Raw genomic sequence first — 14,548 nt, 5'->3', positions numbered from 1 at the left:
AGTATCACCACTGTGCACAGAGTTTTACAGTGTGTCAAGCAAAATACAGATTCTAGCTCCTGAGAAGTTTACAGTATATGTCTACAGTTCATTTAGGCTTTGTAGGGGATGGGGATTAAGAGGGGTTGTGCCAAAAGCCTTATAGGAAAAGGGGATTTTCAAAAGGTTTTTGAAGGGAGGTGGGCCACGCAGAGGTCCAGTCATAAGGGGAAGCAAATATAAACATTGTGGCATCATCCAGAGGATGACGAGACCTCACATGGTTGAAGGGACTGGCATTAGAGGGGGTAGGGAAGAAGGGAGCAAGTCCATAATACAGATCAGGGAATTTTGGCAGGTGCTGGTTGTGCAGGAAAAGGGCCCTTCAGAGCAATGCCTGAGGAGCTCTACCATCCACTGCAATCTGATCACTGCAATCCAACCTGCCAATAGGACAGTGGCTTAGCCACAGGGGAATAAAGGGAAGAAAGTGAAGAAAAGGAGAGCTGAAAGGGAAGGTGGATAAAAATGCAGGAATAGCAAATGGTGTTCTTTTAGATTCAAAGATCTTGCCTTCTTCATTTCCTCTGTCATAACTGGCCTGGTTTGCATACAACACTAAGTCATGGTTTATTAAATTATGGTTTAGCATTATGTGTGAACCCTGCCCAGCAGTATCTATGGTTTGTTTACTGCCAACAAATCACCATATGAAACTGTGGTTTATTATTGGCTTACAACACTTGGTTTGTTTTAACTATGGCTTGGTGTTATCTGTGACTCCAGTACCCTTCCATAAACATGGTGTGTTTCACCACCTCACCGCAGACACTCACCAAAAGACACGAGGCTAGGGCAGCTGGAAAAAAACCCAAATGTAGGAGAAATAAACCATGGTGTGTTTGCTCATCTGTTAGGCAACTCATGGTGAACTTGTGGTTTATCTGTTGGGTATTAAAAGTCTTTGCCTGTGACAGTCTCACACCAAATCATCCTCCACTTTAACCTATCCTGCAGAACCACAGTGACAGCAAAGTGACCCTGTATGAGGCAGAGAACTTCCAAGGACGTAAGTTTGAGCTCAGCGATGACTATCCATCCCTGCAGGCCATGGGCTGGGGCAACAAGGAGGTGGCTTCTATCAAGGTCAATTCTGGAGCGTAAGTGATGCCTTCTGAGTTGGAGCGAAGTTGGAAGGGCCACCCACCCCGCAGGTTCTGTGAAAGGAATCCTCCCATAACCTCATTCTTACTTTGCCAAGAACACAGCTAGCTGGATGAACCAGTTAGCTGGATGAACCAGCTAGCTAGATGAACCAGTAGCAATCCTGGGATTGCCATAGCTGCCTCCCTTTTTAAAGAGAACCTATCCCAGGCTCCCGGTCTCCTTCCCCAATTGCGTCCTGCCCTTTTGAGACTGGTTGATCAGTAAGAGCTGCTGGAGGAGGAGTGGACCCCTCAAAGGATATGGGTTAAAAAGCAGTGGGAGCAGGGCTGAACCATCCCTTTTTCGGTGTAGGAAGTGCCTGTATTGCCAATGTTCTGCTTTATCCCCTAGATGGGTGGCATATCAATACCCAGGGTACCGGGGCTACCAATATGTCCTGGAGCGGGACAGACAGAATGGTGAATACAAAAAGTACAGCGAATACAGCACCCAGGCCCACACCAACCAGATCCAGTCCATCCGCCGTGTCCAGCACTGAGCTGTGTCTTAGCAGCAGCAGCATCGGCCCTCCTGCACTCCACCAGCATCCCCCACACCTGCCTCTGCGCCCAAGGGCCCACCAAGCAGTAGACCTGCACCTGGTAGCCAATAAAGGCATTTACCAAACCCATCTTTCTTTTTGTGCATCTGTTATTATTAATTAATTAATTAATTTATACCCAGCAGGCTGGTTGGTTTACCTGCTGGCATACAAACCAAGAAAGCTAAGCAGAATTCACTGTCTCTGACACACACAACAACACACTGAAGGTCCATCCCTAAAGCCTCAACAAGGTACAGACAAACATTTGTTTTTTTTACACCAGAAGGAAACTAAAACTGAGCCACAGTAGGATTGCCAACCAATCAGAAAAAGTGGCCTGGTCTGTGTTTGTGTTTTTAAGCCGCATCTTCACATTCAGAAATCTGGCAGCATGAAATCTTCATTTCACAGCATGAAGATAAACCTTATCTGCTAATGCCTGCACATATCAAGCTGCTGTTAATGGCACAGTTCCTGAGACCAGCTGAAAAGTTGGCAACCTTAGTTGGGGATCCTTATGCAAAGGCACAATGGCTCATTTTCTTTCTTCCCCTTGTGACTGTGGAGACATAGCTCACACACCCCTCGCAATGGAAATGGAGAAGTCTGAGGTTCCCCCCTCAGCTACTCAGAATACAGGTTTTGGTACAGCCCAATTACAGAGAGATAGGAGCCAAAGGTTTGATCCAAACGTGAACAGAATCTATTCATAAAACAATAAATGTGGAAAAGACCTTGCAAGTCATCTAGCCCATCCCTGTCTACAATGCAGGATGCAACTGGAGCATTCTTGACAGCCTTTGCTTTAATTAGGTGCATAGCTGTCAACTTTTCCCTTTTCTTGTGAGGAATCCTATTCAGAATAAGGGAATTTCCCTTTAAAAAAGGGAAACGTTGACAGCTATGATTAGGTGTCAGGAACCTTTAGCTCTCCAGATTTTGCTGAACTACATCTCCCATAATCCCTGGGCATTGGCCATGCTTGCTGAGGCTGATGGGAGCTGTAGCAACATCCAGTGGGCCAAATCTTTCCCATACCTGGCTTAAATGTATCCAGCGAAGGAAAGCCCACCACCTCTTTAGGTAAGTCTGCTCCACTGTTAAATGGCTTTTACCATTAGGAAGTTTCTCCTGAAGTTTAGCTCAAAACTGCTTCCCTGTACCTTCCATACATTAGTTCTAGTCCTGTCCTCTGGATGTTATTTCCTAGGTTACATGACCCATGACAAGTTATGCAACAAAGAGTGCAGATAGAAGACTCAGAGTTGAATCAAAACAGCAGCACTGACATATCACATAACTTGAGCAACCAGTTAAACCAACACAGGTCCTTTCATAGAACACCACATCTGCTTCATAGCCAACCCACCATCTGTAAAGTGGGCAAGACTCTCACAAACTTGAAGTAGACTTGTCCACTCCAAAAAAGCCACAAATACCCCCCCCCACCGTGGTTTGCTTTACTAGCAGATTGGTGTGTAGAAATCAGAAGGTCATTCATTTCACTTGCCAATGCTGGCTAAAGTGGGCAATCTTAATTGGGAACTGAAACTAAGTTTGCTTCAAGACAATTTGTTTTTTGAACATTCATCCTGATTTGTTTTCAGGGAGCATAAAGCAAGTATTATCCCACCCTTTCCTGTAATTCTCCTTATTGGGAAGAGGTCTGATTTTGGGGGGAAGTGGGTTTGTGGTGCAACTCTAACTGTGCCACTGAAATTTGCTGGTGCAGTGGTACCTTGGGTTACATACGCTTCAGGTTACAGACTCCGCTAACCCAGAAATATTACCTTGGGTTGAGAACTTTGCTTCAGGATGAAAATAGAAATCGTGTAGTGGCAGCAGGAGGCCCCATTAGCTAAAGTGGTGCTTCAGGTTACGAACAGTTTCAGGTTAAGAACAGACATCCAGAATGAATTAAGTTCTTAACCCGAGGTACCACTGTATATGATTGCATCCCAGCCAGAAATAGTGATGGTCTGGAAGTGCCCTAGAAAATGAAAGAGAAACACGAAATACCAGCTGACCTTATTCTCTGAATGAACATTCCCTCCAGCTTCTATGCTAAAGCTACCCATTTGACTCCTATTGACTTTTCTTATCCAGTGTATCACCTAATATTCAGATTCGCTTTTGGAATCAATAGATGACCTGCTGTCAGTCCTAGCAAGCTGGGCTGCTACTGGTCACTGCTGATCACAGTTTACCATACTGTCAAAGCCTGTCAAAGAGAAAGCAGGCTTTGGGTGGGAATTGTAAAATGCACAAGCAGAGTGTCTAGAGGTGGTAATTTTTTCCTCTTGACGTGGAGTCTCTTATCCCTAATCCCAGTGTTTTAAGGTTATTGGAGTTACTTGATAAAATGCAAAATGCATTCAGAGGGATTCTCTTTTTTATTTCTTCATTTGTTCCAGGACAAAGAAGATTATTAGCTATACTTGTGTATGGATTTGTTGGTCTTGAATTGGGCAGCCCTGGAATTAGTAGTCACTACTCTTGGCAAGCCCATGTTGGCAAGACATTTGTTCTCAGGAATGTAATGTGTCTCTGCAGACTCTAGGCCAGTTCATGCCATACAACAGATTTGTTAGCTTGCAAGGTGCCACAAAATCTGTGCCATTTTTGCAACACTGAATGAAAAGGAACTCAGGTGTGGCCTCTGGTGAAAAGATCATGTCTGATTGTAGGTGCATGGCTCCTTTTCCCTCTCCAAACATCCCTTATCGTGAACCTTGGCAAGCCTTACATAAACAAGCCTTGCCAACAGAGCTGCTTTGAACTGAATTGACTTTGCTTGCTTGGGGCTCCTCCCTCCAGCAAAACACTGCCAGGCTCCACCTCTCAGAGTCAGCCACATCCGCCCAGAAATCCGGCACTGGACGCCTTTCGTTTGCAGCGAGCAAACCCACCCAGAAGTAAAGTGGGGGAAACACTAGCAGCCGGGCTTCCCTTCCGACACTCGGCTGCAATCCATTGCATGCCGGTTACAAATGAATATCCCCTCCCTCTGCTTCACCGGAGGAGAGGGTGGGGACCAATTCCCACCAAGCCCCTCCTCTGCATCAATTGATTTGGGGTGGGGGAGGCGTCCCATCTCCTTACTCAGAAAAGGGTCGGAGTCATGTGCTTGTCTTGCAGAATTAATCTCCAGGTCCCACATTTCTCTGGATTCTAGTAATCTGCCCTCGCTGACAATACACATGTGGTACCTTGGGTGCAAGATGTCCAAGAGCAATAGCTTTCATGTGAATGCACTTTTCACTCGGTAATCATGCAATGATTGATTCATTAACTCCTCTGGGGTGGTAACACAGGGAGGCAAAACCAGGGGGTGGCAACCCTTCCACAAACAGTATTTTGGACTCAAGGATTATTCCTGGGGGACCTATTACCTGTGGTGAGATCACTAGTTCTACTTACTGATCCACATAGCATATGCATGAGAAAGGCACAGACCCCCTTGCTTCAAAAAAAAGGGGGGATGCCTGTTCATCCAATGTTAATAACATTCCTATAGTTTGAAGGAGATATATACAGCACTGGATATGCTCTTAAAATACACAGCATATATGCCATTTAACCTTCAATGTGCTCAAAATACCCTGATGAATCCCCTCACCCACTGCTCTGAAATGGCGTACCTGCAATAACATTTCCAAGCATTACTTGAGCTTCCAGCTGCTCAGAGCATACTGCACCTCTCTGACAACAGCCACATGCACACTGCACATTTAAAAGTGCAATACCATCACTTTAAATAGTCATGGCTTCCTCAAATATTTCTAGGAGCCCCTATTGTCCTCACAGAGCTACAATTCCCAGGGTGGTTCAATAACCATTTGTGGGAAGCCATTATGGGCATAGCCAGGATTTTTGGTGGGGGCTAGCAAAGCTGTTGAGCTTTTGAGAAATCAAAGTTGTTGAGCCCATGGAAGTCGCCATGCCTGTTTAAAGTGGTACTGTAGCACTTCAAATGTAAGATATGAATGTGGTCAATATTTAAGCTTGTCCTCGTGTACCATGCAAACAGGTTTGGGAAAGCTGGGCTACTGTGCAGTGCAGAAAAAAAACTCAAGAAAGGGTCTTGAGGGAAAGGATGGGGAATCTCCTTCAGCTTGAGGGCTACAGTCTCTTGGGGAACCTTTGGGGGGCTTCATGCCAGTGGAGGGTGCAGGGCAGCTGCAAAAATGGCCAGAGCAACAGATGTGTCTTTCCTTTATACAGTAAGCTACACAAGCAGTTTGCACCTGTGAGCACACACTTCTTTTCAGGAAACAAGAGGTATTATCACAATTCAATGACACATTCTGGCTAAACAAAAGCACTTGAAGAGAGTGTGGAGAAGGGCCAATGAGTGGCATTACCTGGGAAGCAGCGTGGCCTAGCGAGAGCCCCAAGGGCCATACAGCGAGGCCTGGAGGGCCACATTCAGCCCCTGGGCCTGAGGTTCCTTCCTCCAGGCCTATAGTCCTGCAGCTGCCCTATAAATGTGAACTTAGGTCTGTACTCTGTCTCATACTTTGGCTTTGAAGAAATACCCTCCAGCCTCAAGGAGCCTAGGCTCAATCCCCACAATTAAGAGCTGCCCCTCTCCTGGAGTCCATATACATATGGAGTTACATATTCCTCTTGAGCTAGAGGAACATAGCAAAATTTAGCATTGGAAATTACTTTTATTATTATTTATTAAATGTTGTATATCACCCTCCACCTGCAGATCTCAGGGCAGTTCACAACATTAAATTACAACATAAAAACCACAAAATACATAGTAAAAATAAGAATAACTTAAAACATAACATAAAACAAAAATATCTAACAAATCTAATGAATGCCACACAGGTACAGTCCAATGAAGTTTAAGTATTTCAAAGTCCCCTTGGCTAACAAAGAGTTAAGAATGTGCTTGATTGAAATGGCCTGCATATTTGTTTGCTTCCCTGCTCCATCATTGTAAATAAATAATTAGACGGCCTCAACCTATTCATGTTTTGGTTCTTCTGATTTCTGATTTGCAATCATGTATTATGGGGTAATGACCTATTTTCTGATAGACCTCCTGTGCTGTGAACAACTGCATACAGGCAGAAATTCAGCGGGTTTCTGACACTGTACTGCAATGCCTATTTGTAGTGCAGCTGGTAAAAGTGAAGCAGAGAAGCCTTGCCAAGAAAACAGGTGGCAGCCAGATCCATTTGCATTTCTCAACATGCCCTTTCAATCACAGGGCACATGTGGGCTGCTCCTTAGCACTTTCCCTCTGCCCTGCCTCCAATAAGGAAGTGTTTGCTGCAGGCCTCTCCCTATGCACAAACATTCCTTCACACACAGAACGTCCCACCCCACTGGAGCTCAGCTGTCCACCCTCCCTCCCTTTTGCAAGCAGGTAGCATACCTGAGGCTTTCCTTGCCAGGGCCACGTCAGCTTCTTCCCTGAGCAGGCCCACAGGTAAGTCGAAACAAAGCTGGGGGAGGATTATGCAGTGGCCATCTGCTCCAGAGCCTCATGCAGGAGTTAGAAGTTTTGTGTTTATGGTTTTTTTTAAGGGATGGGAAACTTGAACCTATTCTGGGTCTCTGGGCACAAGATTGCTGTTTTGTGCTGGTGAGAATAGTCAGGTCAGCCTATGGCTAGAACTTCATAACTAGGCTGTACTCATCACTGGAGTAGACAAAATTATTTTGCATATGCGAGTATAAGTGGGGATGTGGGGATTTCAATCCCTCACAGATTTGTGACTGAGTGCAGAATCAGGGTGGCAGAGATGATGGTTTAAAGGGTGCACACAAAATACACTTGGGTGAGCTTGTACCATTTATAATTTCCTTTCTCTATACTTGGACAGTCTAAAAATCACTCTCCTATCTCCCCCTGCCCTGTCCCTGGAACCTGCTCTGTTTATTTGCCTTCCCTGATCCAAAGCCTTTCAGCCTGTCCTCTGTCCAAATTCGCAATCCAGTTGAGGTTAGGACTTAACACTGATGACCCGGAAAAACTGTCTGCGGACAAACGTCAGCTCCCTTGGCCAGTAAAGCAAGATGAGCGCCGCAACCCTGGAGTCATTCGCGACTGGATTTAACTGTCAGGGGTCCTTTACCTTTTAAGAATACAGCCAGGCTGGTGCCAGTGTATTTGGAAGAGTGTGGTTCCAGCTCTTGATCAGCTATGAGATTCACTGTGTTGGGTTTGTCTCTGTATGGCTTACCCTTTGGGGATTTTGGCAAGGATAAAAAAGGTAAATAATATGCCATTTGATCAACCCACATAGAGGCGATTTGCTTTTAAAATGGAGGTTCCAGAATGCATGTTTGCCTGGAAGCCACATCATCTGAAGAGAGGGGTCCCTTTTTCCTGATCCCAGAAATGTTGGGACTGACTATGGTCATCTATAGTTGAGAGAAATGTACTACCGGTACTTACATATTAAGGTTCCCTGCTTAATGTTACTGTACATGTTTCAAGGCTGTTTGTATAGCCTGCAATTCCATGCTTTCATCATGCAGGCACCAATTTCTTTTTATTCCTTTTTCTAGCCCTTATGGCTACAAATTGTGTGGGCAATACCTGGAAAAATGTTAGAAGCCTTGTGGAGCATTGAACAGGATTTGCACTGGTAGAGAGGCTCTCTAACCAGCAGAATATGAATATGCAAATGTGCAAATATTTGCAAATTTGATTATTCATGTTGTAGAATTCAGGGTGGGGTGGCTGGTGAAAAGGTTTAGTTTACCTTAGCGTAGATTTTCATTTTTCACACAGAGTACACACAGTCTGGTGATTTTAGACTGGAGTGGTAGCTCTCCTCCTTCCCCTGTTTCTTACTCAACCTAGGTGCCCAAATGCAAACAGTTAATAGCCCCAAGTTGTGTTTCTCCTTCACACAATTGAGCAGGGGTTAGATGCTCTGGAATAGCTGCACCTCAGCAGTGGCAAGTAGATTTCAAGTTTGCAGGATCCACTTTGTTTTTTCCTGGAACCTCAAAGTCCACCAGCTGAAGCAAAGTGCAAAAGAGTGGCTTAACTGGCTGGACATACGCTTGGAATTAAGGGATATGGCACATCTGAGTGCATGTCTCACCCCAGGAATGGAGCTCACAGTCGTTTCATTCAACAATCCGTTCCTGGTTTCCTATCACTCCCACCCCACAAGCTTGGTTTTAGCAACCCAGCTTGGTAGAAAGTCATTGCCAGTGCTTTTTTCTGGGGGGGTGTAGGGGTACACATACCCCTAAACATTTTGTGAATCTTTGTACTTTTGTCCATTTGCTGTATTTATTTTCCATGATTTGAACTATAAAATGGTGGTTTTCTTGAGTCAAAAAGAGTACCCATAAACACTTTTTTTAGAAAAAAAGCACTCGTCATTGTTATAGTTAAACTACTGAGAATCAGAAATTCTTGGTGATCTGTTTCATGCAAACTACCCAGAAAGCTATTCTGGATCCTAATAAACCTTCTACCCTCTCTCACTGTGGCAAATGACCTTTCTAGCCCCTTTGACATTTCTCCCCAGAAAAGGGATGGGGAACTTGTGTCTCTCTACCTGTTGCTAAACTGCAACTCCCATCCCCCCTGCCAGTGGGTTGGAGTCCAGCAACACCTGGAGGGCCACAAGTTCCCCATTCATGCTCCTGAGCCACCTGTCTCAGAAGTGAATTCAACAGGGTAACGCAGATCCTCCTGATGGGGTATGGGGCCTCATAAAAAAAAATAAATGGCGCAACACCAGCTCTACAAGCCAGACCATTGTATTCACCACCATGAAAGGGAGGGAGGCTGTTGTCACTATCTCACATCTCCTTTGCCTCCTCAAATGCTGCTTTGCTTCTTATGTCTCCAGAGACTGTGTGGGAAGCTTTGGGGGATCGAGAACCCAGTTCCACCATCTTTAATCTACACCACATATCCTACCTGCGCTGGGCTTGTTTTCAGTTGCCTGCGGCTGATTAATAGGACTCAGGCAGCTAAAGCAAGTCTGGGGCGTGAAAGGAGAGCCCTCCATTTGTGAAAGATCAAATGTAGCAAGCTGGAGAAGATGCACTTGAGCCAGGATATGGAACAGGACATAAAGATGGCACAGCTGTGGAGCATGATGGACCAATGGATCACAGGGCAGAGACAGGTGGAACTCCAACTCCCATCAGCCACACCCAGAAGACCAATTGTCAGGAATGATGGGAGCTGCAGTCCAGCAACATCCGGGGGGAGAGGTGCATAGGTTCCCCATGTCCGCTCAGGGGTGACAGGATGTGAGTGGCCTGTCTGGCTTCCCAAATAGATGATTTGGGATGACCTGGACAAATAGTTTCTGTATACCTGGGATAGGGAAACTTTTTTAGCCCAAGGGCCACATTCTCTTGTGGACAACCTTCCAGGAGAGGATCCACTTAACTTCCCATTCAGAAGCATCCCATCCCAATGTTTAAAAAGGAGTGTTGGGACTGCATGGGGAAGAGGCGAGGTGCCTCTTAACACATAGTAACAGCAATAACAGATGAAATGGAAACCCTGGAATACTACATCATTGGTTATCCAAGGATATTTGAGCCCTAGACACTTCCAAATGAGTATGTTTCTATTAGGGTCCACAAGAAGAAGAGCTTGTCTGCCTGTGGGACATCCTCTGTGCAGGAAACCCAGCCTAATCTTTTTCTACATAGAGAGAGAGGTGAATAGAGGACACTTTGCACATGTTCAGAGGCATGCCACCTCCCAGTCCGCTTGCATGTACAGAAAACCATTAACAGAGGGCATTAACATATGAGATTCCTGAATCTGACAACATTTTCTTAAAGAGGTTCTGATACTTTATATCAGCAGGCCCCATTTCAACATCTGAAAGGATGTCTCTTGTAAACTACACAGAACCATTAACATAGCTTGTCGTGTCTGTTCTGGGGGCGCTCTCTGACGAAAGGCTCCTAGCAAAGGAAGGATGTCCATTATGCCCATATATGGGAAGGGGAAAGGAAATTTTTGCCCTTGGCATATTAAAACATTGCAAGGGAGCCTGCAATAACAAATCTCTTGTCTCACCACATAAACAGCACACAGCAGCCTGTTCCCACACAAACTGTTCAGCTAGGCTGCCCTGACAAGGTGTCGTTTGAACACTGCATTGTTAATTTGAACATCATGATGTTAATTTGCCAAAACCAGCTAATGGGCCTTGGAATTCAAATGATTAAAATCCTTCCAGTCCCCCATAACAGGAACTGGCCCAAAGCTTCTCAGATCTTCTGTGACAGCAAGCAATTCAAAGCATGCCTCCAGACTGTTCCTATTTTTCAGGAAGGATTCGAGCCCTCTGCCACCCTAGGACAGCAGATCCACTTTATGCAGTTAGGAAAGTGGCTGAAAATTGGACTGAAAAGTGTGGGATGAACAACAGTAAGATGCATGAGCACCCTGCAAGCAAATTGGGATGAATGCCCACTATCATGAAACATATCTACAAATGAATCAAAATGAATGTTCAGTAGAGACTGAACATAGTGTAACCTCCATGAAATCTTTGTGTAAGCAAATCAGTATGAACGCTCAACAAACAGATTGTGTGGAGGAACCCTAAGCCAATGGCCAACACTGGCGCTGTGACCCCCTCCATTGCATAGGCTGCATTAAGACACCAGAGAAGACCAGCCATCACTGACCCATTGTCCATACGCAGGAATGTCATGAGGTTACAGACAGTGGCGTAGCGTGGGTTGTCAGCACCTGGGGCAAGGCAAGTAATTTGCACCCCCTAACCCGTGGATTTGCGCCCCCTAACCCTAACCCCCAGATGTTGCGCCCCGTGCGGCCGGCCCCCCCCTGCACCCCCCACGCTACGCCACTGATTACAGATTAGTGGCCCATCAGCACTGATGTTATATTGCACCAAACACCATATTAAATCAAGCATCCATTTTAGCTTAGCCTGGGCTATGAGCACGCTAGCAGTTATACAGTTGTTGTCCATGAGTTATACAGTTATATGGTTGTTGAACCCCTGACCTACCTAGCAGCAAGTCAGTAGTCCCCAGTCCAGTGTCAATCCACATGTCCAAAGTCCAAACCTAAGCACAGAAATCCTGGAGCCTTCAAGCTGAGATTCATCAACATGAACAGACACAGCCCTAGAACTCTGCTGCCCTTTGTATGCTGATTGTAGCATCTGGGCTTGATGAGGCATGTGACCCTCATCTTTTTCAAACCTACTCCAGCTGAGGAATCACATACCTCCTCCCAGAGCTATCAAGCCCCACCTGGCCAGCTAGTGAACTGGGCTGTGGAACCTTGCTTGCCTCAGCCTCCCTATGCCTCAGAGCCCACCATGTTTGTGGAGCCAGGGGCCCCTCTGACTCTGGTGATGGGTCCTGCTGCTCTGGATCCTGTGCACTGACCCCTATGCCCTTGTCAACCTCCTTCACCCTGTAAGTACTCCCTACACCAAATTCCCCTTCCCCAGCTTGCCCCAGTGTGTCCCAGTTCATGACAGCTTTAAGCCTCTAGTTACATTTTGTTGCAGGCTAATGAGAACCTTTGGGTTGGCCTGCAAACTGATTCCTACTTCGGTGAGATTTACCAGTAACTTGCTTGTAGTGATGGAAGATGGGGAGGGAGATCCTGTGTGCAAAACAACAAGGGCAATTTTCATAGCAAAGGGGCCTGTTGCTATTATTTTTCTGAGATTAAAAGTAAGAACTCAAAAGGAGAAGGCAAGGAAGCAGATAGGCATTGTTCTTTCCAGATCTCTCATCTGCCTACCCCATCTTCTTTCAGCTCTATGGGCAAGAGTGTAGACCACGTGTTGTTTTCTTGCTGCCTTCTGATGCCTTGACAGTGTGAAATACATACATTTCCCCTTATTTAGCCACTAGATGTCTCTTTTCTGTCTGCTTGCCCAGACAAGGTACAGTATACAGAACCTGGGGGAAATGACAGGACCTAAGGAGGTAATGCCCAACTTTTGTGCATGTGCATGATATGATGATTATAGATTCATAAATATTTTGCCCCCCCCAAAAAAAAATTAAAGGTAGACTGTGGTTCTGTATTCTAACAGGGGACAGGATAGAGGCTCTTTGGCATTTTGGCAGAGAGCATATCAAACTTGCCAACTCCAGCCTGCATTCATCAACCACTCTTCAAACCACGTTTCTGTAGAAAACTCTTCCCAACCTGGTGCCCTCCAAATGCTGGTGGACTACTGCTCCCATCACCCCTGACCACTGGCTGTGCTGGCTGGGGCTCCTGGGCCTGGAGTCCAACAGCATCTGGAGGGTACCAGGTTAGGATAGAGCCTTGGCAGCCCCTCCCCAGAAGCCAGTGGCAACTGGTCTCATTGGTACTTGCAGGGCAGAAGACAGGGAGGACAACAGTAGGTAGGACAATTTTCTCACTGTCCTTCTCCCTGCCGAGTTCAGCAAAGGCAAAACTGAGACTAAAGAGGAAGGAAAAGCTGACAGCTGTCACCCCTTTCCCTTGGGCTGGTTGTAAGTAAGAAGGCAGGCAGGTGGAGGCTGGCTGAGGGAAGAGGGACGTTGGTGGGGTGTTGCCCCTTTTGCCCTAGCCTCCACTGCCAAGAGCAACACTGTTTCACCACCATCACCCAAAATCTGCTGTCTTGGATAGACTTCTCACTCGGCTCCATAGTTGTGGCAGTAACCTTAGCACTGACACCACCATCATGTTTGCCTAGGAGGACCCTGTTTTCAAAGAGCTCCTTCCATTATCATCATCAATTTATATGCCACCCATCTCCCTACAAAAAACAAACAAACAAACGTAAAAACACAACACATACACACACAGAACTTCAGACATCTTTTAAAAATCACATCTGCTGGGCGGATGCTCCACAGGGCAGGTGTGACTACTGAGAAGGCCCTCTGCCTGGTTCCCTGTAACCTCTTCTCTCTCAGTGAGAGAACCACCAGAAGGCCCTTGGTGCTGGACCTCAGTGTCTGGACTGAACAATGGGGGTGGAGACACTCCTTCAGGTATACAGGGTCAGAGCTGTTTTGGGCTTTAAAGGTCAGCACCAACACTCTGAATTGTACCCAGAAAAGAAGAAGCCCTCAGAAAGGAAAAGAGAGCTCTGCCCTAACCTGGCTCACATAATGCCACCCGTTTTCCTGCTAAACCTCCTTCAAGTAGGCTGAGATGTGGAACTCATTGTGACTGAGTGATGCGAGAGGTGGGGAAAGAAATACTACTATACTGCACTATTATAAGAGGGTTATAATACTGTTATATTTTACTGAGATTAAGAAACCCACCATATAATTAGTATTAATGACACATCCAAAAGTGCCCCCTTGAAAGCTATCATGTGTTGGTCATCAAGATGCAACTATCCAACATGGTTACCCCTTTGGAAATTCATCTACTTACTACTACTGTTGTTTTAAGTTACTAACGTATATACAGTTTTGATTCACTATTGTATAGATATTGGGGCAGGTGGAATCGCTTTCCTCCACCAGAGTTATTGAGAGGGATTGGACTGTACATGCAAATAAAATTAGTTTATTTGGGGGGGGGAGTTAGCAGTAGCAAGTAGTGAATGTACCATCTAAATCTTAGATGAGGTATGTTGTCAGGCCACAACTCCCATGAGCCCCAGTCAACATTGCAGGCAGCCCAAGACGTCTGGTGGCAGGGGTGGCAGCCAATCTGAATAAAATATTGGGGGGGGGGTTTGCAGGTAAACCCCACCCCACATAACTGATCACATGATGCAGTGCATGCACACCATTTGAACGGCAATGCACACGAACTTTCGGAAGGCCTGACCCCCTCAAATATTTTATTGGGGCCAAAGGGACTTTGGC

The 14,548-nt window shown here is 45.9% G+C and overlaps 1 protein-coding gene across 6 annotated transcripts in view; it reads left to right on the top strand.

The window, feature by feature from the left end:
* The window catches only part of CRYBA2 (crystallin beta A2), a 30,269-nt gene extending 28,461 nt beyond the window's left edge, over nt 1-1,808 (top strand). For all 6 annotated transcript variants that reach the window (XM_081924155.1, XM_081924154.1, XM_081924153.1 and 3 more), the window contains 2 exons: nt 997-1,139; nt 1,537-1,808. In XM_081924155.1, coding sequence (XP_081780281.1) covers nt 997-1,139; nt 1,537-1,684 — 291 coding nt within the window. In that variant the 3' untranslated portion in view covers nt 1,685-1,808. The remainder of the gene's footprint in view (nt 1-996; nt 1,140-1,536) is intronic.
* The last annotated feature ends 12,740 nt before the right edge of the window (nt 1,809-14,548 follow it).

Source organism: Podarcis melisellensis (genome assembly GCF_964234715.1).
Source record: "Podarcis melisellensis genome assembly, chromosome: 1".
NCBI lineage: Eukaryota > Metazoa > Chordata > Lepidosauria > Squamata > Lacertidae > Podarcis > Podarcis melisellensis.
Note: the sequence above shows the minus strand (reverse complement) of the source record. Positions and strands in the feature narration are given on the sequence as shown.